This window comes from Dasypus novemcinctus, chromosome 14, assembly GCF_030445035.2.
Source record: "Dasypus novemcinctus isolate mDasNov1 chromosome 14, mDasNov1.1.hap2, whole genome shotgun sequence".
Classification (NCBI taxonomy): domain Eukaryota; kingdom Metazoa; phylum Chordata; class Mammalia; order Cingulata; family Dasypodidae; genus Dasypus; species Dasypus novemcinctus.
The window spans coordinates 36,282,975-36,309,652 of record NC_080686.1 but is presented as its reverse complement, the minus strand read 5'-3'; the positions used below and the strand labels follow the sequence as shown (position 1 = coordinate 36,309,652).

The 26,678-nt window shown below is 36.0% G+C and overlaps 1 protein-coding gene and 1 non-coding gene across 4 annotated transcripts in view; one reads left to right on the top strand and one right to left on the bottom strand.

Moving 5' to 3' along the window:
* Window positions 1-26,678, top strand: part of UBE2W (ubiquitin conjugating enzyme E2 W) — an 87,910-nt gene that overhangs the window by 48,673 nt on the left and 12,559 nt on the right. For 2 of the 3 annotated variants that reach the window (XM_004462471.4, XM_058275654.1), the window contains exons 2-5: window positions 1,154-1,245; window positions 4,813-4,915; window positions 16,220-16,375; window positions 20,326-20,401. In XM_004462471.4, coding sequence (XP_004462528.1) covers window positions 1,154-1,245; window positions 4,813-4,915; window positions 16,220-16,375; window positions 20,326-20,401 — 427 coding nt within the window. Of the gene's footprint in view, window positions 1-1,153; window positions 1,246-4,812; window positions 4,916-16,219; window positions 16,376-17,214; window positions 17,275-20,325; window positions 20,402-26,678 lie in introns of all 3 variants that reach the window. The other variant, XR_011645641.1, reaches the window with a different exon arrangement.
* LOC111765128 (U2 spliceosomal RNA) lies at window positions 136-335 on the bottom strand. Its single transcript, XR_002797544.1, has one exon. It is a non-coding gene; the product is annotated as a U2 spliceosomal RNA (small nuclear RNA).

Below are 26,678 nucleotides of genomic sequence, written 5' to 3'. Positions count from 1 at the left end.
CCAGTCAGAGAGGAGTAAATCTCAAGAATGATCCCTCATTGAAGTGGAAAAAAAGTTTTAGGAAAACCAAACTGGTGTCACTCTTAAGTGCAAGATCATACACTCTGGGCTCTTGCAGTAATCTAGAGTGTTAATCAAGGTATTACAATTTACTGGCTTGTAATTGAGGTTTTTTGTTTGTTTTTGTATGTGGAATGGGCAGAGCAAGCTCCTATTCCATCTCCCTGTTCCAAAAATCCATTTAATATATTGTCCTCGGATAGAGGACATATCAGATATTAAACTGTTAAGAACAGATACTACACTTGATCTTAGCCAGAAGGCCAAGAAGCAGTTGTAATTGAGTTTTCGGGTATGTCAATCCTTTGTCATTAGTAGTAGTGGGTTGCAAAATCTGTCAGTGGTTTTCTTGCCGAAAGAAAACACACAAAAACTATAAATTTACCACTTTGATTTATTTGCACTCATGGGAAAGTAGAGAAAAAAGGGTGCTCTCTGAACTACAGACACACTGGAAAGCCCAGCCATTTCCAAAAGTGTTTAATCATTTACCGTTCATGTTATTAGATGTATCAGGATCCTTCTTACTGAGACTGTAAACCCATTTGTGTCTTTTAAAAGAGCTTACTTTCCTGTGAGCTTTCTAGATGTGAGCCAACACAAGATGAGGACTAAATAGTTTTCATAGTTAACCTTAGATTTGAGATGTTTGGAAACATTTAAATTCTTGGCCTGGCCGTTCTTGGTAGATGAGCCTTTTTGCCCAGAAGAATGCATATGTGTACTACTATGCAAATTCTGGGAAAGAGTGCATATTTAGTGATTGCTTGGGTAGGCTTTAAATACTGCTCTATCCCATTATTGCAGAGAATGTGGATGTTCTAGGTGGTCCATTGACTAGTAGCTAAGAGAGTAAGAGACTGACATATGTTGTCTTTTTAATGCAGCAACTCCATCCCCAGTTTAAAAAAAAAAAAAAAGGTCTGTTGAATGCCTTATTTATAGAAGATGTAAGGGGCTGATAAAGGGAAAGATAAATTAGCACTTGGAGAAAATTTAATTAAGGATTTCAGGCTGTAGAACTAGAAGGATATTATAGTATGTTATGGGGGGGAAAAAATAAGTACAAATAGTTATTGATGTTCTTTTCTAGAAACGACTACAGAAAGAACTGTTGGCTTTGCAAAATGACCCACCTCCCGGGATGACTTTAAATGAAAAGAGTGTTCAGAATTCAATTACACAGTAAGTATTTCATTTTTAAAAACCCTACTTTTTATATTACTGAATTAATTTATAAATATATTCTCAGTATATAGGGAAATGGTCTGTTAAGTTACTGCAGTGAGATGGCATGACTTGAGTTGTAGTCTATAGAGCATGTAAGGCAAAAATTGTGAATAGTCATAAATACCCTTGAGAATCCCCTAGCATGGCCATATTAGTATGTTTTCTGCCTTAATAAACCCAACAAAGCTAATTTTTCCTCTGGAGGAGAACAGATGACTATTTCTTTGATTAGGAGGCATGATGTGTGGAAAATAACCTGTGTTTAAATATTTATCACAGAGCAACTAGGTATTCACAGGAATTTCAGAACTGAGACTGAAAACAACACATTCACTTCTCCCATCTTATCATTATTCTGTGGCACATGCTCATGAATGAAATCATAAACGATGGTTTGAATTTATATAATTTAAATGTGCACATAATGCAACTCTACTGGACTCCCATTTTGTGCAGCCATCAGTCATGTTTTTGGGGAAATTTTGATGACATCAGAAACTGCAAAATGACTAAAACGAAATGTACAAAGGAAATTTAGCAGTTATCTTTGGGTAACTTATTTTATTACTTTCCTGAATTTTCTAGTGAGCATAAATTACTTTTATTTTTTTTAAAATGGTACCACAGATTGAACCTTGTACACAGGTAGCAGGTGCCCAATTTCTGAGCTACATCTTCTCCCTATGTATTACTTTTTTTGTTTTTGTTCGTTTTGTTTAGGAGGCACCAGGAACCTAACCTGGGACCTCCCATATGGGAGGCAGGTACTCAGATGCTTGAGCCACATCCACTCCCTGCTCATATTTTTGCTCATTTGCTTTCTTTAGAAGGTACTGGGAACCAAACCCAGGACCTCCCATGTGGGTGGTGGGCTCCCAACTTTCTGAACCACATCCACTCCCCTTTAATAACTTTTTACTAATTAAAGTAATACAGGGGAGTGGATGTGGAGCAGCAGTTGCGTACCCACCTCCCACATGGGAGATCCCAGGTTTGGTTCCCAGTGCCTCCTAAAGAAGATGAGCAGACAGATTGGGGTAGGGGGGTGGGGGGAGATAAAAACTATAAACAAAAAAGCTATCCTGCACAATGTTGAATGTATGTCTACCTTGACCTATTACATTCAGATATTGTGAAGACTGAGATATTTACTTAGCTATTACTTAAAAGCTGTGTTTAAGTCACGTTTGTTTATAGTGCAATTATGTGTCTTAAAAATTACCATATATACAGAATGAAAGAGAGCCAGAAAATCCTAATTTTTCCTAATCTAATATCACTCTACCTAGTATATGTCAGGAAAAGATAAAAAGGGGTTGGTTTATAAAGAGAGTGGTTGGGTTTTTTTGTTTTTCTTTAGCACAGCTGTTGCATTGTATTTAATTTACTGTGTATGGGCTTTGATATCAGGAATGTGCTAGGTTTTTTATATATATAATATCATTTTATCTTTCCCAAAACAGTATAAGGTGAATATTTCTATTCTACAATTGAGGTCATTAAAATTGGGGAGGCAAAATGGTTTGTTCATAGCTACACAGATAGTTGAGGCAGATCTGTCTAATTTCTTATAACATGCTTTCTCTTGGATCTGTTGTCATATATTTCTCATTACCGTTTATGATACTCTTGCATGCACTCTGAAAATGAATAGCCTTGTTCTTAAGGGTCTGCATGCTTTAGCTGATCACTTTTGGAGAATAGGCACATTACTTATCTTCCATACTTGTAAGTCATAGTATGTGGGGTGTTGAGTAGAACTGCAACCTTACATTTTCTATCTTCCTTTGGTTTCTCTGTATTTAAAAAAATTAATTTTCCTATCTGGAAATAGAAGATTAAAGGCATTGGCCAGATATATAATAATTAATAGTGATAGCTACAGTTAAGAACTGATTGTATGCCTGTGATCCTCTTTTGTTTCTATGTGCTGTCACTGTCATCTTTGTCATCACAATCTCCAATCCTTCTCTCTCACTCTTTTTAAAGAAAAGAACAGGAGATAATATACAGAATATAAACATATTTGTGTGTATAATTATTAAATATGCAAACTCTGCTTGCATAGATGTAGTAGAATTCTGTTTCGGGTGTTACTAAACAATTTAAACATAATGAGAAATAGGGAGGGAAGCAGACATGGCTCAACTGATAGAGCATCCACCTACCATATGGAGGGTCGAGGGTTCGATCCCCAGGGCCTCCTGATCCATGTGGTTAGGCTGGACCATGCACAGTGCTGCCATGCACAAGGAGTGCCATGCCAGGCAGGGGCGCCCCTGTGTAGGGGTGCCCCATGCATAAAGAGTGCACCCTGCAAGGAAAGCCATCCTGCATGGAAAAAGCACAACCCACCCAGGAGAGGCACCACACATGGAGAGGTGATGCAACAAAAAAGAGACAGTTTCCCTGTGCCGCCTGATAATGCAAGTGGACGCAGAACACACAGCAAATGGACACAGAGAGCAGACAACGGGGGTCAAGGGGAGAGAAATAAAGTAAATAGGGAAAGGTGATGCAGAGCTTTGAGCAGCCATCATAATGCTGACCACAGCTTAGCTTCTTTTTTCTTGTTTAGTCTACTCAGAAGAAAAGAGGTCTGACAGCTACAAATTCTCTGTCATTGCTGATTCCAACTTCCTTTATTGCTTCTTTTTTTTTTTTTTAAGGTTTTTATTTTTTATTTATTTTTCTCCCCTTCCTCCCTTCTCCCCCCAGTTGCCTGCTCTCTGTGTCCATTCTCTGCATGTTCTTTTATGTCCGCTTGTATTCTTGGCAGCAGCACCTGGAATCTATGTCTCTTTTTGTTGCGTCATCTTGCCACATCAGGTCTCCATGTGTGCGGCACCATTCCTGGGCAGGCTGAACTTTTTTTGCACCGGGCAGCTCTCCTTGCTGGGTGCACTCCTTGCGCGTGGGACTTCCCTATGTGAGGGGCACCCCTGTGTGGCAGGGCACTTCTTGCATGCATCAGCACTGCATGTGGGCCAGCTCATCACGTGTATCAGGAGGTCCTGGGTTTGAACCTTGGACCTCCCATGTGGTAGGCAGACACCCTATCTGTTGGGCCAAATCTGCTTCCCCCTTACTGCTTCTTAAATAATTGGTATCTGAAAGGCAGTTGGTGGGTTTGATGTTATCTGCAAGTTATTATTTTGGACACTATAGATATACTTTTCTGAAAATATGTAAGGTGGCCTACTTGAGTAGGAAGAGCACAACCACTGGTGTCAACACACCTGAGTTTGGGTTTTTAATACCAAGATTGAAATTTGGCTCCGTCCTTTGCTGACTGTCTAACCTTAATCTAATTATTTAACCCCTGAGTTTCAGAGAAGCGGATAGAGAGAGGATGTTAATAGTCACCTTTTAGAGTTATTGGGAAGATGAAATGTGCTTTTACACATAAGTGACTCCTATGTCAATTCCTGGCATTAAAAGAGGTACTCAGTGTTCTCTTTTTCTTATTCCAATTCCCGTTTATCTGAAATTTTAATTTGATATTTATATTCTTTATTTTAGGTGGATTGTAGACATGGAAGGTGCGCCAGGTACTTTATATGAAGGGGAAAAATTTCAGCTTCTATTTAAGTTTAGTAGTCGATATCCTTTTGACTCTCCTCAGGTAATTGTCTTGTTCTTTTAATTTATTATATTTTAATATTATAACAAAATGCTAAGTTACTGATTTTATCTTAATGAAAACTTAAAGAAATTCATTGTAAACTTATGGATGTATTTGTTCACTCATAACTTGTAATGTAGTCAATATCTTAAGAACATTTTAATTTATTCGGGTTAGGGCTTTGCTGCTTTTGTGTTTCTGAGAATTTAAGACCTTTTCTTATCCATAGATATTGGCAGAAAAGGAGATAGAAATGTAACCTGGGGCCTATGGGTTGTGAGAAAAGTTAGCATTTTGGATTAATGAGACACTTCTTAGATATGATGAAGAGGTATGTGCTCTGCTGAAAGGAGCAGTTCTTTAATTTTACGTTGACATGCTATCATTGTAGCCTTTAAGTATTGCCATGGCAGAATCAATTACAGGATGGTAAATATCCAGATAGCAGCCCAAAAATTGATAATTATAATCTGAGGCACAGTCAACTTAGTTAATGACTTGATACTTTTATCATTTTCATGCAAATAAAGTGAAAGGAAATGTGTTTTCATGACCTCTAGGTCTCTGTAATAACCATCTGTGGACTATAATCAAAAGTCAAAGTAACTGTCTTTACTTTCTATTGTTGCCATCTGACTTGTGAATATCACTTCTATTTATGCTGAAGGCAATGGGGTCCCAGACATCCCCTTGTCACCTTCAACCTATTCTGTCTCATTTCAACTGTTTATTGACAGTATATGAAGGAAGAATATGACTCACCAAGCTTTTGACTATTAAAATGTATTCACCAGAGAAAAATAGCTACAAACATGAAACCAAGTCAAAGTTTTCTCTAAATTCTTTCATTAGTATTTAATTCTAAATCAAATAGCAAACTTTGGCACCATTTTTAATATTAATGTATTTGAACATTTGTAATAAATTCTCTACCACCTTACCTCAAATGCCCCCCCCCCCCCCACCTTCAGATGGCTCCTTCATCTGCTCATTTTCTCTTCATTGTCTGTTTTTTCCTTTAGGAGGCACTGGGAACCAAACCCAGGACCTCCTATGTGGAAGGTGGGCACTCACTGCTTGAGCCATATCCACTTCTTGCTCAATTGTTTGTCTTCTTTAGGAGGCACTGGGAACCATTGCAGGACCTCCCATATGGGAGGTAGGCACTCAATTGCTTGAGATACATATGCTTCCCCTCAAATTCCTTTTATTCTCCGTCACTGATTTTACTTCTGTCCACTCTTCTGATTTTGATATTTTCCTGGTTCTTTATTCAGTACTCTCTTACTTTTCTCATTCTTCTGTCCAACATCTTCAACTATTTTAAGTAGCTTGCTCCCAGGTGTTCAGCTCTGGGCATGTAGTCTTTTCTTTCTGAGGTTTAATTTCACTTCGGGCAATTCTACTTGGAATCTCAAATTTAACACATGTGAACTCTACCCATCCCCATAACAAAATAATTTTTTCCCTTTGTCTTGGGTTACTATTTACCTATTTGTCATCTTAAATTCTTTCCTTTACTTCACTCTAATATTTTTCAAATCCTTTCACAGGGCTTCTTAAATCAGGCTTCTACTTTCTTATCTTATTTACAGTGCTGTAGTTCAGGTTTTTATCTTTTAGTTTTACTATTCATTAGTCTCTAGTTCTTTCCAGCTCTATTCATCCTTTCACAGAGCCACTAGTGGTAATTATTTCAATGACTTTTATACTCCCTCCCTTGCATTAAAACCTTGCATTAAAAGAACTATTAGTTCTTTATTTTCTTCCGTGTCAAGTGTGAAAACTCTTTAGGCTATTATTCAGGCCCCTTTAGTGTAGAGTCCAAACTTAGTCATTTCAGCCACATGTTATTTCCATGCACTCTTTTATATAATAATATTTATCTTTATCATACTTTATAATTTAACTAGCTTCTGTTCTGATTTAAACTTGTAACAGCTCTTAATCAAGAGTTTAGGACAGATTGATTCATTTTCATTTCACACGTAAAAAAAATTGAAGCTTGAAGTGAAGTGTCTTGTTCATGGCTTAAAAGTTACTTAGTAGAGGAAAGCAGATTTGGCTCAATGGATAGTGCATCCACCTACCACATGGGAGGTCAAAGGTTCAAACCTGGGGCCTCCTGACCCATGTGGTGAAGCTGGCCCACACACAGTGCTCATGCATGCAAGGAGTGCCATGCCATACAGGGGTGTCCCCATGTAGGGGAGCCCCACGTACGAGGAACATGCCCTGCAAGGAGAGCTGCCCTGTGCGAAAAAAGTTCAGCCTGCCCAGGAATGGGGTCACATACACGGAGAGCTGACACAGCAAGATGACTCAACAAAAAGAGACATAGATTCCTGGTGCCGCTGGCAAGAATACAAGCAGACACAGAAGAACACAGCGAATGGACACAGAGTGCAGACAACTGGGGGGAGGGGAGAGGGAAGGGGAGAGAAATAATAAAAAATAAATCTTTTTTTTTTTTTTAAAGTTACTTAGTAGAACAGTCAAGACTCAAACCCAACATTTCTTTTCCCCATGCCATATAGTCAGTTAAGTCTGAGTACTGGCATGAAAAAAAAAGTCTACTTATCCATGCAGTAATTTTCTTTTTGAAAGTAGAAGATTTTATGTGAAATGATACCTTTGAAAGCTCTAGGGCAGTGGTTCACAATCTTTTGTGGAATATAATGATTCCTTTTTAACATCAGATAATTTCATAGTCCCTCCCATGTAGACGTTATGTTTTCTAATCACCATTGATTGAGAAAATGATAGAACTACTCTGAGGCCAGTAATACCTAAAAAGAGATTTTTAAAATTAAATTTTAAATGTAACGTATTTAATAAAATTTGTCATTTTAACCATTTGTACATGTACAGTTCAATGGTGTTCATTATATTTACAATTTTGTGTCATGTAATACTTTCAAGTTAATTTTACATAATATTAAAGTCTGTATGATTATAAAATAAATGTAAATGTTTGATGTGTTTATAGATTTCAAAATTCTTTCCCCAATAACTAAAGATTTCCAAAGGTCCATTTCTCTAGGAAAGTGGTTGGAGCCACTCATCTAGGGCAGTAAAACTCCCCATTAACCAAAGAATTCGTTTGCTAAGCCCATACATCATATGTTTATTAGATCTATTAGTATTTATCTTCTTACACAATAAGTATTAATAAATCACCAATACTTACAAGCGTAGAATTTTGGAACTATCCCTAGAATAGATCAATCTCATTGTAAAATTATTTCTTCTGTACCTATAAATGAGATCTGGGGTGGGGGGTGGTAGGGTTCAATGGGACCTCATATATATATTTTTTTAATGTAATATTATTACAAAGTCAATTAAAATAAATAAATAAATAAAGCACCTGTTTGGGTGCTCCAGGAAAAAAAAAAAAAAAAAGAAGAAGTATAAGAAGGGAAGTTCACTGTACCAATAATATTACCTATATTTGTATATATCTGAAGCAACTATGGTGAAATATTATTATATACTATGTGTGAAAATGAAAAATACTATTTAAAATTTTTTCTATAAAAAAAAATAAAATAAATGAGATCTGTTAAGACCAATCATACCTTTATAGTGGAATCTGTTTTTTCATACTAGTTATGATTAATTTCTCATTTTGTATTTCACTTTACAGTGAAATAGCTACCTTTCTGAAAAATTATGTTTGACTTAGTCATTTGCTTGAAAAGAGAAACATCAACAATAAACTTTTTCAGTTACCATTGTGGCAGAGAGGAGGCACCTTTCCGTCACTGATTTCCACTAATATGCACTTACTGCTAGCCAAATAGAATATAAAATTTCTTTCTATCTGATTCTATTTCCTATGTGTAGATGGATGTAAGTGTTTGGTTAATTTAACATGTATAGAGCTTGTATTGTGTGCCAGGGATGAGAAAGAGTACAGAGATTAAAGTGGTGTGAATCTGTTTAGTGTTTGGATAGGTAGGCATTTATTCATTCATTCTGTATTTATTGTGTACTGTAGAACATTCACCATTAGAGGTGCTGGCAATTCAGGGTGATCAAAATGGTAAAAACATCTTGCATACTCCACGTGAGCATTTTTGTATGGGAAAAAAACAAGTAAGTTAAAGGACACATAGATTGGAAGATGATAAAAAAATAGAAAAGGCGGATGGGAGCGTCATTCTTTCAGACAATGTAGTCAGGAAATGTCTCATCAAGAAGGTGACATTAGAGCAGAGATCTGTAAGAGTTGAGGAAAGAAGCCTTGAGACTATGTGGAGGAAGAATAGGTGAAGACAAAATGCAAAGACATTGTATTTGGTGCTGCTTGGTGATTCTTGGAATGGTATATAAGCCAGAGGGGATGTAAGATACAGGTCACAGAGATAATTGGACTGGAGGATGTATCACAGATTGTATCGGGCCTTTATATTTATAGCCCATTTTAAGAACTTTGACTTTATTCTGAGTTAGATGGGAAGCCTTTGGAAGATTTCGAGCAGAGAAATGATGTGATTCTGGCTGCTTTGTGGCATATAGACGGCAGCAGGGGGACAAGACTGCTGGGAGACCAGATAGGATATTGTAGCAGTCCAGGTGAGAGATTTTATGGTTGCTTTTGCCAGGAAAAGTAGCAGTTAAGGTTGTGGAAGGTGGCTATATTCTGGACCTATTTTGAAGGGAGAGCCAGGAGGGTTTGCTCATGAATTGGATATGGAATATGAATGAAGGAGAGGAGTCAAGGAAGAGTTTACAATTTTTTGACTAAGCAGGTGAAAGGACAATAAATTGAAGTATGAATTATATTCATTGTGAACAAAAGGAAAAAAAGGTGATTGATTTAATTTAGAATAAGGGGCAAATAAAAATCTATTTGACCTGGGCCTTAAAGGACAAGAAGAGTTTACGTGAAAAGTGGGGTAAGGCATGAAAGGACATGGCCTTTTCTAAGAGTTGTGAGCATATGTTGTATTTTAAGTGTAGATACATGGAGGGCTATAGCAGGAGATGAGAGTGGAAGGATATTTGAGAACCAGTTCTCCATGCTCTTTTATTGATGATGGTCAAGCTTTCCAAAGTCTTCATTAGCAGTTTTTATTGTCTTAAACTGTCTTGCATTAAGAATACCTGACAAGGAGGTGAACAGTAATGCTTTACATTGGGGCTGAGGCAGTGAGAAAATAAAGGAGAATACTGGTAAGCTAGAAAAGAACACAGGACATAAGAGGCTGCTTACCATTCATGGGAATCCAAGTTTAGTTGCATTCTGATTAGAAATTTTGTCATTGTAATGTGTATATTGCTTCATAGTAGTGGTATTTATGGAGTACCAGGACAATTTTTTAATATTGATGGTGCTGATACATGTTAGAGGACTAAAAGGGGAGAATTGAATAAAAAACTGCTGAAGTAGAAAATTTCTAGTCATTTTAGTCAAGTATTTACCATTTATGCTAGACTACCTATATAATGTATTTTACATTAAATATCTGATCAATATTTATTACAACAGTAAGTTGCTGTTTTTATAGTTGTTCCTTATTGACATCTGCTTCTAAGTTTAATCAGAAAACATTCCCTCATACTGTTCCTGGACAAACTTTGTTGTCCATAATGTTGATTGGCTTTTCTAAATAAAGCCTGTTTTGTACTGTTTCTTGTATATATTCTGTTATATAAATTTTCAACTGTGTTCTGACCTCACTTGACACCATATACTAAAATATCTGCCTTTCTAACTACTGCCAGACCATTAATCTGGACATAATATCCTTGTGATAAGACCTCAGTATTGTGAAGTTTCAGTATTGAGTGATGTTTCGAAATCCTAATGGATCAGTACTGTGAATTTCATATTAGAAATAGCTACCTAATTTCCACCCTGTATTTTTTCTTAGCAGTAATGCAGAGGTTTTGGTAAAGTATATAAAAGTGTATAATTAAAGATCTGGTTTCAGTTGTCGATCAATTTTGATTAAGTCAGTGTAGTAACTGGTAACTATCAGACTATTCTCAAAATATATCAAATTGAAGTGGTATTAATTCTTTATTATAGCTTTTTAAATCACTTGATGGTTTTCAGTTTAGATATTAGTCGTTTTATGAAAGACACTACATTTATAGCACTGAAATGACCCAATATTTAATCAGTGGTTGATCTACTTAAAATTTTAGGGTGGATGTAGATATGCATACTTACCTCCATAACTATAGAGAATTTGAGTATAGTTCTTTCATCTGCTCTTGAAAATGAGCCAGACTGGTAGGGAGATGTTTGGAAATCTAGAGACATCCTGAGGACTGCTTTTAAAAGCATACTCACAACTTCAGATGTGATTCATATGCATTAAGATCTAAGACTCTTTTCTAAAATTGAGACTTTATTTCCATCAAATAGTTTGTTCCTCAAAATCATTCTTTTTTACTCATGGCTCTTTATACAATGGAAATGTATACAACCTCTGGTTGTTACCAGTTTGAATCTGAATAAATTAGCAAAGTTTTTATTTATTCCTTGAGTTTCAGAATCAGTTATTCAGTTGTCTTGTCATATCAATTTAGATACCCTTATCAGCCACTTGGGACTCAAAAAAACTATTTAAACTCTGGAAACTGCTTAATAATCTTTTTTTTAAAAAGGAATGTATTTTTATTTCTTAATTTTCTTTTTTTTTAAAAGATGAATAGATCACACACAACATTACATTAAAAAACATAAGAGGTGGCGGCGGACTTGGCCCAGTCCGTGGTTCAAACCCCGGGCCTCCTTGACCCGTGTGGAGCTGGCCCATGCACAGTGCTGATGCACGCAAGGAGTGCCATGCCACGCAGGAGTGTCCCCCGCGTAGGGGAGCCCCACGCGCAAGGAGTGCGTCCTATAAGGAGAGCCACCCAGCGCGAAAGAAAATGCAGCCTGCTCAGGAATGGCGCGGCACACACGAAGAGCTGACACAACAAGATGACGCGAGAAAGAGAGACACAGATTCCCTGCCGCTGACAACAGAAGTGGGCAAAGAACACGCAGCAAAAAGACACAGAGAACAGACAACCGGGGTGGGGGGGGAAGGGGAGAGAAATAAATAAAAATAAATAAATCTTAAAAAAACAAAAAACATAAGAGGTTCCCATATCCCCCACTCCCCACCCCCACACCTCCCACATCAGCATCCCCTTTCATTAGTAAGGCACATTCATTGCATTTGATGAATACACCCTGGAGCACTGCCACACCACATGTACCATAGTTTACATTGTAGTTCACACTCTTCCCCCAGTCCATCCAGTGAGTTATGGCAGGATATACAACATCCTGCATCTGTCCCTGCAGTATCATTCAGGACAACTCCAAGTACCAAAAATGTCCCATATCACACCTCTTCCTCCCTCCCCCTGCCCTCAGCACTCACATGGCCACCATCTATACATCAGTGATCCAGTTTCTTCCATTGCTAGAGTCACAGCAGTTCTGTAGTCAAATACCAGCAAGTCCACTCCACTCCAGTCCGTATTATAATCCTCCATCCTGTGGACGCTGGGATGGGGATGTCTACTCCACCTCTAAATCCAGAGGGGGCTTAGATCCCACATGACTTATGGATGCAGTTCTCCTCCTTGAAGTTATAGGCACTCTTGGTTCCCTAGTGTGGAGCTTAGTAATCTCTTAAATTTTAAAAACCAACTTGACTACATTAAAATAACCAAAATCTTCATTTTCTCCTTTGACTTGTACTGAGTATTACACAAGTGAGGATGTGTAAGAGCATGAACCTAAAGAATTCAGCTTTGGTTGCTTTCTCCATCACATCATATAGACAGCATAGTAGCTAAGTTTACACCAAAACTGTCTGTGGCAGCTGGATACCAGCTTTTTATATGAATAAACTGTTGAAAACATTTTTTTTCTTTCATTTCAGGAATTCATCTCTGGCATGTAAACTCACCTTTTCCGTGTTTATACATGGAAACCTCTAAAACCTGTATCTGAGGTTATACAAACCTCTAAATTCTGTATCTGTCAGGTTAGGCCCTAGGGGTTACTATGATATATGCAACTAATTAACTCTTATTTTGGTTGTTGAAAGTCTCAGTCTGCCTTCATTTGCCCTGCATGCAGCATGTGTAAAAATCCCCTGCTTTAAGGGTTATTGAGATCTGAATTATTTTTATGTCAGTGTGTGTGTCCCATATTCACCCCTACTTTCCCCCCATCTGATTTCAAAGCTGTTTCTATCTGTCTTCTACTTCTTGGTTTCTTGCTCTCTGTCTCTAGAACATCTGCTCCTTCTGCTCTTAAGTGTCTTCTCTTGGCCATTCATCCCTTTTCTTTCTCTTTTCTTCTGATTTCCCTTTTGGTTCATGTATACTTTGTGGCTCTCAGCAAGTGACTCTCAGTATATAACCATTTTCCCTCCAAGAAGAATACTGCTTTCCTTCTGCTCAGCGATTGGCTGGTCAAAGCGTGTTGGGATAACCTTTATCTTTGGCTGTCTGTGTATTTTCCTTGATGGTTGCTGATACATAAATACCTTTGCCATAGAAGATAACTTATCATTTTTTCACTTTTTGGCTCTTTCACAGCACTATTCTCCTTGACTTCTTGATAAAGGGACCTTACAGAGGGAAAAATATTCTTTAAAAAATAATTGTGGCCATGGAATAAGTTCTTGGGCATTGCTTATGTTCTTACTAAATGCAGCTTACTGAAAAATAACCCACTGGTCAAATGTCTTTTTGTGCCAATATTAATACTTCAAAGCAGGTGTGTATTCTGTAAGTTTTATAAACTCCCTTTCTAGACTTTGTAGGAATATCAAGGAATACCAAGTACATATGATGTGTAATAAACTATAATTCATATTTATAAAAATAAAAATTAACAAATTAAAATCAAGGTTAGGAACTGCATGGCCCTTTTAAGTAATCATTGTCTTTTGCATAGCAGTACCTTAGATGTTACACATGATGGGTAAAATTCCTTTCCTGGAGGTTAAATAAAAAGTAAAACTTTTTAACTTTTTAAGTATCATTTTAGCAAAAAGTGATGAATAGAGAACTTAAATTGATCTAATTAAACACACCTCTGCTGACGCCAAAGAGTTCCTTCAGGGCATCTTTTCCATTTGAGCAGAGCAAGTAACTTGATATCTCCTATTTGAGACATAACTTTAAATTTTCAGCTTTCTTTTAGCTTTTTTTAGTGGAGGTAGAGGGCAGGTGACCAGAATTTAAAGGAAATATATATATATTTATATGCAAGCAAAGAGTCATTACTTTGAAATAAAGGAAATTCCTTTTGCTTTTGTATATTAGCTTCTGCCAACGTGTAATGAGTCCCTAATGTAAGTAATGTATTTGAAATATTAGAAGACTACTACATATGCAAAAGATGGCTTTCTTTGACACTGAATATTTGTAAAATGGTAGTAAAAGCAGATTTGTAGCTAGATATTTAAAAACTAAAACCAAGCTTGTCATACTTGCCTATATACCATATCCCATGTTCAGGTATGGCATACCTAACTCTAGCCATATTTCACAGGCCCCCTTTTCTACTCTATAAATTAAAAAAAAAAAAAGGATGACCTAGAGCAATATGTATCTCATCCATTTCCGTCTTAAGGTAGGGTTTCGCTTTGCTGAGATTCTGCTAAACTCCTGGGTGTGAGGAAGTTTGCAGGGTTAAGAGAGATTATAAGTATTGTTTGGGAAATGCTGGCTTATATCTGATAGAATCTTTGAAAGTGGGACCCTTGAATTTGGTGTTTTTTGGTTTTTGTGTGTTTTTTTGTTTGTTTGTTTGTTTTGAGGTAACAGGGTCAGGAATTGAACCCAGGACCTCATGTGTGGGAAGCTGACGCTCAAGCGCTGAGCCACATTGGCTCCTTGAATTCGTGTTTTTAACCAGATCTTAAGGTGATTTTTTATTTTTTTTATTTTTTTTTAATTTTTTTTAAAGATTTGTTTATTTAATTCCCCCCCCCTCCCCCAGTTGTCTGTTCTCTGTGTCTATTTCCTGCATCTTGTTTCTTTGTCTGCTTCTGTTGTCATCAGCAGCACAGGAAGTGTGGGCGGTGCCATTCCTGGGCAGGCTGCACTTTCTTTCGCGCTGGGCGGCTCTCCTTATGGGGTGCACTCCTTGCATGTAGGGGAGCCCCACGCGGGGGACACCCCTGCGTGGCGTGGCACTCCTTGCGCGCATCAGCACTGCACATGGGCCAGCTCCACACAGGTCAAGGAGGCCCCGGGTTTGAACCGCGGACCTCACACGTGGTAGACGGATGCCCTAACCACTGGGCCAAGTCCGTTTCCCAAGGTGATTTTTTTTATAGCCAGCTCAGGAATTAGGAACTTTTACTGAACCACAGATAAATAAGGAACATCTTATTACAGTATACATTTTACTTAAAGTTGGGTGAGCTGCATCTATTAAAATGTTTATATCAAAATAATTTATTGTGGAATAGTATATATAAGCATAAGACTTTCAAGCTACTTTGGCCAGTCCTTACATATTTCCTCAGGATATATGAATTTACTTTCTGTGTCTATTTGTATGCTTAGGTAGTGTGTTTAAGAATCATTGCTCTTGGGATATTTGTTGAATTACTAGGTCAAAGGTAGGAAATTATGTTTTTTTTACTTTTCAAAACAGTGCTGAGGCATGGTGAAGAAAAACAGTGTTAGAAAAATTAAGTGAAATTAAAGGCAGAGTAAAACAGCAAACAGTTCAAAGACTCATTTAACCTTCGTTTTATTTTCATCTCTTCACATAGTTATTTGCTGATTAATAATAATTTTGTGCTCATCATAATGGATGTACGAGTTTAGAGGAGGTGGAATATAGAGCAGTCATTTCCTTTTTCATAGCAGCACACCATAGGTGCTAGCAGTGTTATAGATGGTAGGTGTATTTCTGTTACCTGTAATTCATATTGTTTCAAAATTGAATACTCTTGTTTGGAATTTTAGTGTATTTGATTTCTTTATGCAGAGAATAATGAGTAGGATTTGAAAAACCATTCTTATAAATGCAGTTTTTTTTTTTACTAATCTAAAAAATACATAGTAATTTAAAACTCTTAAAGGGAATTTGAAAAATAGCTGAAATATAAAATAATCTTTTATATTATATATACATAGTTATTCATATAGCAAAACCAATACTTAATTAATGAGAATAAACAGCAAGCAATTTCTCTTGTTCCTGGCACTGTTTTTGCTTTTTTTTTTTTTTAATCAATACTTGTTATGTGTGGAGAATATTATAGTTTTTGGTAATCCAGAATGTTTGAGTGTTAATGGAATTTTGTTCTTTCTTAGGTCATGTTTACTGGTGAAAATATTCCTGTTCATCCTCATGTTTATAGCAATGGTCATATCTGTTTATCCATTCTAACAGAAGACTGGTCTCCAGCGCTCTCAGTCCAATCAGTTTGTCTTAGCATTATTAGCATGCTTTCCAGCTGCAAAGAAAAGGTAGGACTTTTCAGAATTATTCCAGGTAATATTTCTTCTTTCAATTTAGGTAGATAAACTATTTTAATGTATAATTTTTTTGAAGGAAGGACTTAATGCTTTTGTTATAGAGAATATCATGTTTAGTAATAAATTGGGAGATTATTTTGATAATCTTTCATTCCAAATAGAAAATTTAAATATTAAATGTGCTATAAGTTGTATTATTTATACTTTTTGAGCAGTGTTTGTTCAGATGTTCTTAAGCTGAATTTTATCTCCATAAGCATGCACAGGGCAAAAGTACACAAGAAAATAATGGTTTTAGATTTCACAGGGAAAGTGCCCAAAATAAGCATCTTACTCCCTTCTCTCCATTGCTAGCTCTCACCTTATCAGCCTGTATCAGAGTGTTTCTCAGAAACCAGAGCCTTCCTATGGTAATGAATAGGGTTGAAAGTGGAAGACTAATTTAGCCACAGAATATTAAGATCTCTTCTTGTTCCCTTTTACTAATCTACAAGTTCTGTGTCTGATGGGCGGAGGGGGGAGATCAGAGAGATTGAGAAATCATGTTAGTAAAATTTAGTGTAACATTTAAAGCCATCCGAATCCTCTTTGTGCATTGCTGACCCTTTGCCATTCCTCACTGATTGTTAATAAACTCAATAGTCACATATTTATACATTTTAAAGTCTCTCTTCTCCATGAGAGTTGCTGTTATTGTTCTTATTGTTGTTTTTTCCCCTTGAGGATTTACTTTTATATTGTTTAAAGAAGAAACAAATTTACCTTAGAAATTGGGAAGCTGTTTTATTGTTTTGTTTTTTGTTTTTAATGTTTTTTTCTCTGTTCTTCAGATTGAACTGACTGCCATTTTTATTGACTAAACATTTAGAGAACATTTAAGATAATAAATGGTAGGTCAACTAGAATCTGAAACACTCTAAGCCACTTTTTTAAAAAAATGGGTTCATGGAACATTAGTTCCATAAGAGGTTTTTTGGTGTTAGGTTAAAAAAAAAAAAGTTATTTTTTCAGTAAGCATGGCAGTGCTAGGTTAAATTGCTTATTTTTCCAGTTGTAGGATTTCCCAGAACTCTTAATGTGCAATTGTATGTATACCCTATAAGAAAGAAGAATATTTTGTCAATTAAACTATGACATTCTGATAAAGATACACATCCCCATTTAGGGGTACTGAAATATCAGGGAAAGAGGATATCTTAGAATAGGTGAAAATAGAATGTATATATATCTAAGTTAATATCACCTTTTGACTTCAGTTTTGTCTCTAGTGTTGGCTTTTATAAACTGTATTTTTAATGCTATGCTTGAGCTTTTGTTAACCCTAAGGGCTTTGGAAACAAGTCTTATTCATTTATTCCATACATGTCTTCTCTCCCTCCTCCCAACACAATGCAGGTTTTAAACTTTTAAGTGTAGGGTATAGCAGTTTGTGGTTACAAGGGCGTCTTTGTTCTTGTTACGTTTAATGGCTATAGAAAGATGAGGCCATAACTGTATTTTAATAAGAAAAATTTTTAGAAGTGAACACCAGTGAAGTTTGCACATAGTTCATGCATGTGCTTTATGATTATTGATGTTTAAATTTTTATGCTTTACTATTGAAAGCTAGAAAACTGTCTTATACCACCTTCATCCTTTTCTCACCCTTAGGATTCCACTCATATTCTCATTGTCTACTATCAATGGTTCTTGCATATATACTTACATTATATGTATATATGATACATTAGTATAAAACTAATCATTCTATTTGAGTTATTGGTATGCTATAGTTTTAAATTGAATAATTGTATATGCTTAATTTAAGATGATAATCTAGACTTCAGAATTCCAGCAGCATTAGTTCTGTGAAATATGGTAAAACTGAGCAAATATGTATTAGGTACCTACTATATGCTATGTTTGCTGTGCTAACTGCTAGGTTACAAAGATGAAGAGAGACTTTTCTTTGGCATTGAGGTATCTAGCTCTAAATAAGCTTTGAAAATGAGACCTTTTCAGATCAGTTTTATTCTGTGGTTTAAAGTGAAACCAGTGGTTCTGTGGGTTTCACTTTTAACAGTTGACTCTTTTTAAATGCAAACTTTAATTTTTATGGGTAGGCGTTTGGGTACTTGGATTGTAGTCATAAAACACTTTCATTTCAGTTTCCTTTTTCATAGTCAGGAATGGCTACCTAAATTGAAGGCATCAAAGATCATTTCTGATATTGACACTGGGGGCCTCTCAGTAATCTCCTTGATTCTCAGTGCCCTTATAATATATTTACATTGCAAGTTTTTCCAATTGTATTTCATGCCTAAAACAATTTTGGTTATAGTTCTCCTTTTACAGTTACTCTATTCTTCTAAGATCTGTACCTCCTAATACCATACCTAACTTATCAGCCTAAGTGTGTATATATATATTTTTAACAAGAGTTTATTGAGAAATGAGAAAAAGGAAAATTACACATGTGCGTGAGCATGCTACAGGGTGAGACACTAGTGTATTTTTTATATAAAAGTAGAATAAGAGTTTTCTTTCTTAAATATTTTTGATGACTATTTTCTGATGATTTTTGGGTTCTAATCCATAGATAGATAAAAGTGAATTTATGAAATAATTTGCTGTATATAGTAGTAGCAATTTATTCCATGTAATAACAGATCATGACTTTGTAGGACAAAGAGTAGAGAGGATCATCTTTTTATCTTCAAAAAACAGGCACATAAGTTTCAAAAGCTAATTTTTCAGGAATTTTCTCAAATGTATCAATCAGCTAATCTTGGAATAGTTGTTTAACCTCTTGTGCCCTAGTGTTCCATTTGGTTAAATGAAACTACTACTAATAACATATAAGGGAATTATGAGGCTCAACCAAGATGAAAGTTATGTTGATAATTTTTAGAAATGATAAGTTGCCTCCCTGTTTTCCTTCCTGCTATTTGGATAGTCCTGCTCACCATTACTTTCTGGTTTGACCTTCCTTACATGATGGCCTTACCAAATCTGCTTCTTTTGCTTAGCCTTAGAGGAGAGCATTTTCCCAATCTTTCACCTGCATTAGTCAAGTTATCTTTTCAGACTTAATTACCTTTGTTGACCCAAGCTAAAGAAAAAAAATTTTGAGGATAGGAAAAGAATAATCAAATTATCAGTGAGAATGGTTCTGAAAAGAAGTAAAAAGTAAACTAAGAGATAGCTATCAAATGCTTTCTACAAACCTACTCTCAGTAACTTCAACATAAATTTTACGTGTTCCCCAAATCTTTGTAGAGAGTCACATGTTTCTCGCATTTTGGCCAGTATTCAAGTTTCAGGAAAATTGTCTTCCATGTTCTATCTTCAGTGTTGTTGGTGTCACTATTTCTGATGTACCTCCCTTGCAGAACTCTGCCATATGTTTCTTGTATTGTGCTAGTAACACCGTATGTATAGCAAAAATGTCAATATATATTTCCCCCTTATTTCCTCATATATTGTTTGGAAATTGACTTCTTTAGTCTGTCCTTGATGATGCTATCTTACAGTAAAATAATAATCCTTTGTGAAGATTTATAAGTTGCTGTAGTTTCTCAGACAAACCTAGTTAGGTAGAATTTTCTGTTTTAACTAGGCTCACAAAAGTAATTATTAAATTATTTCTGGGGAAGTAACAATGTGAATGAAACAAATTCTTTACAATTTGATGCTGTCATTTTGATTGACAGTCATTCTCTAGTGATACCACTAAAAATTAACCTAAACCACATACCCCATATCCCTATTTTTTGAAAAAATTAGGTGTCAAGAGTACACATTTCTCAGATTATATTACAGTTTTTATTCTTTTGGGTTATGTCATCAGCTTTTATGTTTTTTTTAATGTATTCCTTAATAATTTTGCTTAAAGTTTTATTAAAACTACCTCTACTCTTATTTTTCATTCTTAATTTGTCTGTTTATCTCTTTGATTTCAGAGACGACCACCAGATAATTCTTTTTATGTTCGAACATGTAACAAGAATCCAAAGAAAACAAAATGGTGGTATCATGGTAAGCCGTATTAATTTGGAATAATTTTTTAGCATTTTGGTTTGAAAGATTATCTTTGTTTTCTAAGATTGGAAAAAAGGAGGGAAAATATTGACATTTTCATAACATGAAGATTCTTTAAAATAATTTAATTTATAGATAACTTAGACTGGATTTTTAATGTGGCAAATAAAACGATGGCCATCATAAGAATAAAATCTGAAATTGCTTTAAAATTCTGAGACTTTACCATTTCATTAATAAAAGAAAAGTAATTAAATTTTAGATCAAATTAGAACTATTGGTAAACATGCTATTTAAAGTAGAACTTTTGATACCTTGTGTACTCATTTAGTTCTGGTAGTGTTCATAGCAGAGAAAAGAATCACCTTAAATTCAAGGTGTCTTATTAAAGAAACTGCTTCCTCTTCTAATAGTTACCCAGAGAATTTGAGGTTCTTCTGACGATAGCTTTATGAATACAGTATTCTCAATAATTCTGTTGTTCTTGATGGGAGGATGGTGGTAGCTTTGTAATGCAGAGCTACTAACATTATTTCCGAATTGACCTTACTATCTCCAAAGGGAAAAGTATTTGAAATTAAAAACAAAAACTTTTTATTCCCTCTTATGTACTTTTTGGAGTGAACAAAAACTACCCTATGTGATATTTGTGTACATAAAAGCATTTCTTTCATTTTCCTTTTTAAAGAAATATTATCCTAATAATAAATCCAAAGTGACAAAGCTAATTAATGAGACTGTGAACAACAACAAAAGAGTATGACCTTCCCCTTTATCCTTCTATCCAGTGTGAAACCTTCTGTAACATCACTTGAGTATATTGAAAACTTTTTGAATTACAAGACTTCTCTAAAATGTTGGGATAAAAGGTGACTAAAATGTAGTAGTTCTTTATTGACAGTTACAAGTTAGAAAGTACAGTTAAACAAGAACACCATTCCTGAGGGCCACAGAAATAATAAACATTTGGAATAATCTTCACTATAAATGCAGGTGAACTATAAGATAAATCAATATTGTAAAATGTACATTCTTTATAAATTATAGATTTAATATAATTTAGTAAAAATTCAGTGGAATATTGGTAGTAGGTACTTTTAAAAAGTTCATTTGGAAGAAAAAAAGCAAGAAGAGAAAAATTTTAAATTTCAAATTGTAAAGGAGAATGAAGAAAAATTAATCTGCCACACACTGAGACATACAAGTGTAAGAATAGATCACTGAAATAGAATTTCTCTTATCTGGTCTCTGTTGAATATATGGTAAGTGAGGCATCACAAATCATTGAGATGGAGAAAGATTATTTAGTAAGTAATCTTATTAGAAAAGTGTAATGAATCATTTTGAGAAAGAAATAAATTTATATTTTCATGTCATATAAAATATTTGGTATCAAATCTCTGAAGAAAGGTGAAATTTCTAATTTAGAAAGAATCAAAGAAATAAAACATTTAATTACGTGAAAATTTAAAAGTTTTATGAAAGTCCCCCCCAAAAATCTCAGAGCAAGTCACTATAAAGTGAAAAAAGTAAATTTGAGAAAAACAGACTTACAGTTTAAATAATGTAAAGACTGTGAATAAATATATATATATTAGGCTAAAGATCCTTTATTAATAAATTCCTATTTTGAAAATATTTTCTTATGTTTTATTGCAAAGTAGAGTGGTGGTTAATTTCCTTTTCATTAAATAATAACCTAGGTGTCATACAACAATACTGTTAGCCCAATTACGAGGAGAACAGGTTAATATCTGGTAAGTTGAGATATCATTAGAGACTGTTAAGTCCTTCAAAGTGTTTTCACCATATAAATAGTTGTACAATTAATAAATATGCAGCAAAGGGAAACTGAAAAATATAGAAAACTATAAATAGGAATAAAAGTACTTCCTAATTCCATGAGTAAGAAGAAAGCATAGTTAACATTCTGGTGAACATCTTTTCTCTGGTTATTTAAGGTTAATATACTTCAATAACCCATTTCTTTGTGTTACTAAAAATCTATTAAATATCATTTACTCTTTTTTTTTTTTTTTTTTTTCCCTCCAACCCCTTCCCCACCCCCCCATTGTCTGCTCTCTGTGTCCATTCGCTGTGTGTTCTTCTGTCCTTATCAGCGGCACCGGGAATCTGTGTTTCTTTTTTGTTGCGTCATCTTGCTGTGTCAGCTCTGTGTGTGCACAGCGTTCTTGGGCAGGCTGCCCTTTCTTTTGTGCTGGGTGCCTCTCCTTAGGTAGTGAGTGCACTCCTTGCACAGGGGGCTCCCCTACACGGAGGACACCCCTGCATGGCACAGCACTCCTGCGTGGCAGGGCACTCCTTGCACACATCAGCACTGTGCATGGCCAGCTCCACACGAGTGGAGTTTGTTTTTCCAAATAGGAGAGTACCCATAAAACCCCCACCCCCAAAGAAGAGGAAATAAAAAGCCAAATAAATTACAAAGTGTCCAAAAGTTAATAGAAAAAGGATAGTGCCAAGAATTCCCCATCCCCATGTGGAAGGACTGGCCTTAACTTGATTCCACCCCAGGGAAGTGAACTCCTCCCTAGTCTAGCTGCAGGGCAACAGCCATAGCAGCCGTGAAACTGCCGGGGGCTGCCACCAATGGCAGCAACTGCTCCTTCAGTCTTTGCCAGGTCGGAGGCTTTGCTGGCTTTCTCCCCTGGCCTGATTGCTGCCATCTTGAAACAGCAACTCAGCTGAAGGTATATTTAAAAATAAAAACAATAACATAGTCTAAAAAAGTTCAACTCTGTAAAATAATTACAAATTTAAGGTCTGAAACTATTTATTATTGAATTGGTAGAGTTTCATAAAATGAATCCTGGAGAGAAAAGGGTAGAATAAAAGTGTTTTTATACTTGCAGGTGGTGGAGCAAGTTAGTGTAATCCTTAAAGAAAGCTGTTTAGCAATATTTAACAAGCTTAGAGTTCAAGATCAAATCCTTATTAAACTGATAATCCATCCTAAGAAAATAATCTTTAATACAGAAGTTCTATGCATGAAATGTTCAGTGGAGCATTATTTATAATACTCTATTCCTTGTTCTGCCATGCCAGTTGTTGCTCAACATGTGCTGTTTGGATTGAAACACACACACTCCTCCCCCCCCCCCCCCGGTTCTTGGAATTGAAACACACACACACACACACCACTCCTCCCCCGTTCTTGGAAGTCCTTTAACCAGAGCCTGTTGATTTCTTCCTTCTTTGAGGAACCTAATGAACTTTATTACTGTGCCTGAAATTCTGTTTTTGTTTGTTAAAAAAGAAAAACCAATTTATTCTTCCTGTGAAAACAGTATAAGCTCCTTATAAATAATTTAAGCACTGAAGAAAAGTTTAAAAAGAAGAAACAATACCCTCAGTTTCCATCCAGATACAGCCATCATTAACATTTCTGGTACAGCATCCTAGACTATTTCTATGCATTTTTATAGATAGGAGGGGAGAAAGAAATACTTTCCTAAAAATGGGATCATGCCATATGTCTTTTTTTAAGTGATAAAGATTTAATTTTACTTGCATCTAATTGAAGAAAATGAAGATTCTGGTTTGTTTTAGAGTTTTAAATATCCCCAGATAATTCCGATATAGATGGTCATTTGAGAACTACTGATTCAGGGATTCTTAAATATATGAAAGGACAGGTTTCCAAATAAGGCTCAGTAATCAGGCTTAAGGAAATCTTTCTGGCACTGAGAGCCAACTAAAATTTTTAACAAAAACCTACTTTAACTCACCTTAGACTCAAGGATGCAAATATACTAAGAGTGAAATGCTGAAAAAAGGTATTTCACACAAATAGTAACCAAAACAGAACAGGGTAGCTATACTGGTGTCAGACAAAATAGATTTTAAATGCAAAAAAGTGATGAGATGATGAAGACCGTTATATATTAATATGAGGACAATCTATCAGGAAGGAGTAACAGTCAAAAAAATCTGTGCACGTAGCCAGGGTGCCCCAAAATACTTGAGGCAAACTCTGGCAAAACTGAAAGGAGAAATAGACGTCTCTACAATGGTAGGTGGAGACTTCAACATGCCACTCACATCAATTGATAGAAAAACTAGACAGAAGATCAACAAGGAAACAGAGAAATTGATCAATATGATAAACAAGCTGGACATCTCAGACATATATAGAATATTGTACCCCAAATCAGCAGGTTATACTTTCTTCTCAAGCGCTCAAGAATCTTTCTCCAGGATAGACCACATGTTGGGCCACTACACGGCTCTCAAAAAATTCAAGAAGATAGAAATTATACAAAGTACCTTCTCTGATCATAATGGAATGAAACTGGAAATCAGTAATAGGTGGGAAAGGGGAAATTTTGCAGATATATGGAGGCTAAACAACACTTTGTTAAACAATGAGTGGGTCAAAGAAGAAATTGCAAGAGAAGTTAGTAGATATCTTGAGACAAATGAAAAAAACACAACAAATCAAAACTACGGCTTAGCAAAGGCAGTACTGACAGGGAAATTTATAGCCCTAAATGCCTGTATTAGAAAGAAGAAAGAGCTAAAATCAAAGAACTAACTAAACAACTAGAGAAACTAGAAAAAGAACAGCAAACCAATTACAAAGCAAACAGAAAGAAATAACAAAGATTATAGCAGAAATAAATAAAATTGAGAAAAACAAGTAGATGAACAATAAACATTACTTTAAAAAAACTACTTTATTTTTTTTTAATTTATTTATTTTTAAAAATTACATTAAAAAAATATGAGGTCCCATTTAACCCCACCGCCCCCACCCCCCACTCCCCCCACAGCAACACTTGCTCCCATCATCGTGACATATCCATTGCACCCGGTAAGAACATCTCTGAGCATCACTGCACCCCACAGTCAGTGATCCACATCATAGCCCACACTCTCCCACGTTCCATCCAGTGGGCCCTGGGGGGATCTACAATGTCCCGTAATTGTCCGTGAAACACCACCCAGGACAACTCGACGTCCCGAAACCGGCTCCACATCTTATCTCTTCCTCCCATTCCCCAAACCCAGCAGCCACCATGGCTACCCTTCCCACACCCATTCCTCATTTTCTCTGTGGACATTGGATTAGTTGTGTCCATTGCACATCTATGTCAAGTGGGGGCTTAGATTCCACATGGATACTGGATGCACTCCTCCTGCTTTCAGTTGTAGGCACTCTAGGCTCCATGGTGTGGTGGTTGACCTTCTTTAACTCCATGTTAGCTGAGTGGGGTAAGTCCAATAAGTCAAAGTGTAGGAGCTGAAGTCTGTTGAGGCTCTGGACCTGGGTGTCATATTATCAGTCCAGAGATTCAAATCCCCTAAATATATCTTAAACCCCAGCACCTATTACAATTCCAATAAAGTAGCGTGGAAGTCTTGTGAAAAGAGATCCCCTCTGAGTCCAATTCCATCACGCAGAAACACAGGCTCCAAAGAAGGGCCATCTGCCATGGCAGTGAACCCCATCTGCCATGCCCATAGAACCCATGGGTCTCTTTATCCCTCAAAAGAACCAATACCTGGGGTTGTATCTACTTTATCTGTCTCTCAGACTCTGCTCAGTTGTGTAAAAAAACTACTTTAAATGACCTTTTAACTTCAGTTTACATTGCTGACTTTTTATTCTTCCTGCTTCCTTTTGCTTTTTAATACCACTTAGCTAACTCCTTCCTCAGTGCCTTTACAAAAAACTTTTATTTTTTAAAAAATTCCCCAAGTGTCACAGATCTCTTTTATCCTCATATTGTAGTTCCTAAATACAGTGAAAAAACATCAAGAATATTCTCATCAATTGTACAACATACCACACCAATACAAAATGTTAAAAAAAAAAAAATAGAAAAATTATCCTTTGTTGTTTAATAGTGTTTTTTGTTTCAATCCCCAGGGCCAGGGATTGAACTGGAACCTTGTATGTAGGAAGTCAGCACTCAACCACTGAGCCACATTGGCTCATTTGTTTGGTTTTTTTGCTCTTAGGAGGCACTAGCCACTAAATACGGGACGTCCCATGTGGGAAGCAGGTGCTCAACTGCTTAAAGCCACATCCACTCCCCCATGGTGTTTTGTTTTTTTGTTGTTGTTGTTGTTTTTTAAGATTTATTTATTTATTTCTCTCCCCTTCTCCCCCCACCCCAGTTGTCTGTTCTCTGTGTCTTTTTGCTGCGTGTTCTTTGTCCACTTCTGTTGTCAGCAGCACGGGAATCTGTGTTTCTTTCCGTTGCATCATCTTGTTTTGTCAATTCTCCGTGTGTGCGGCGCCATTCCT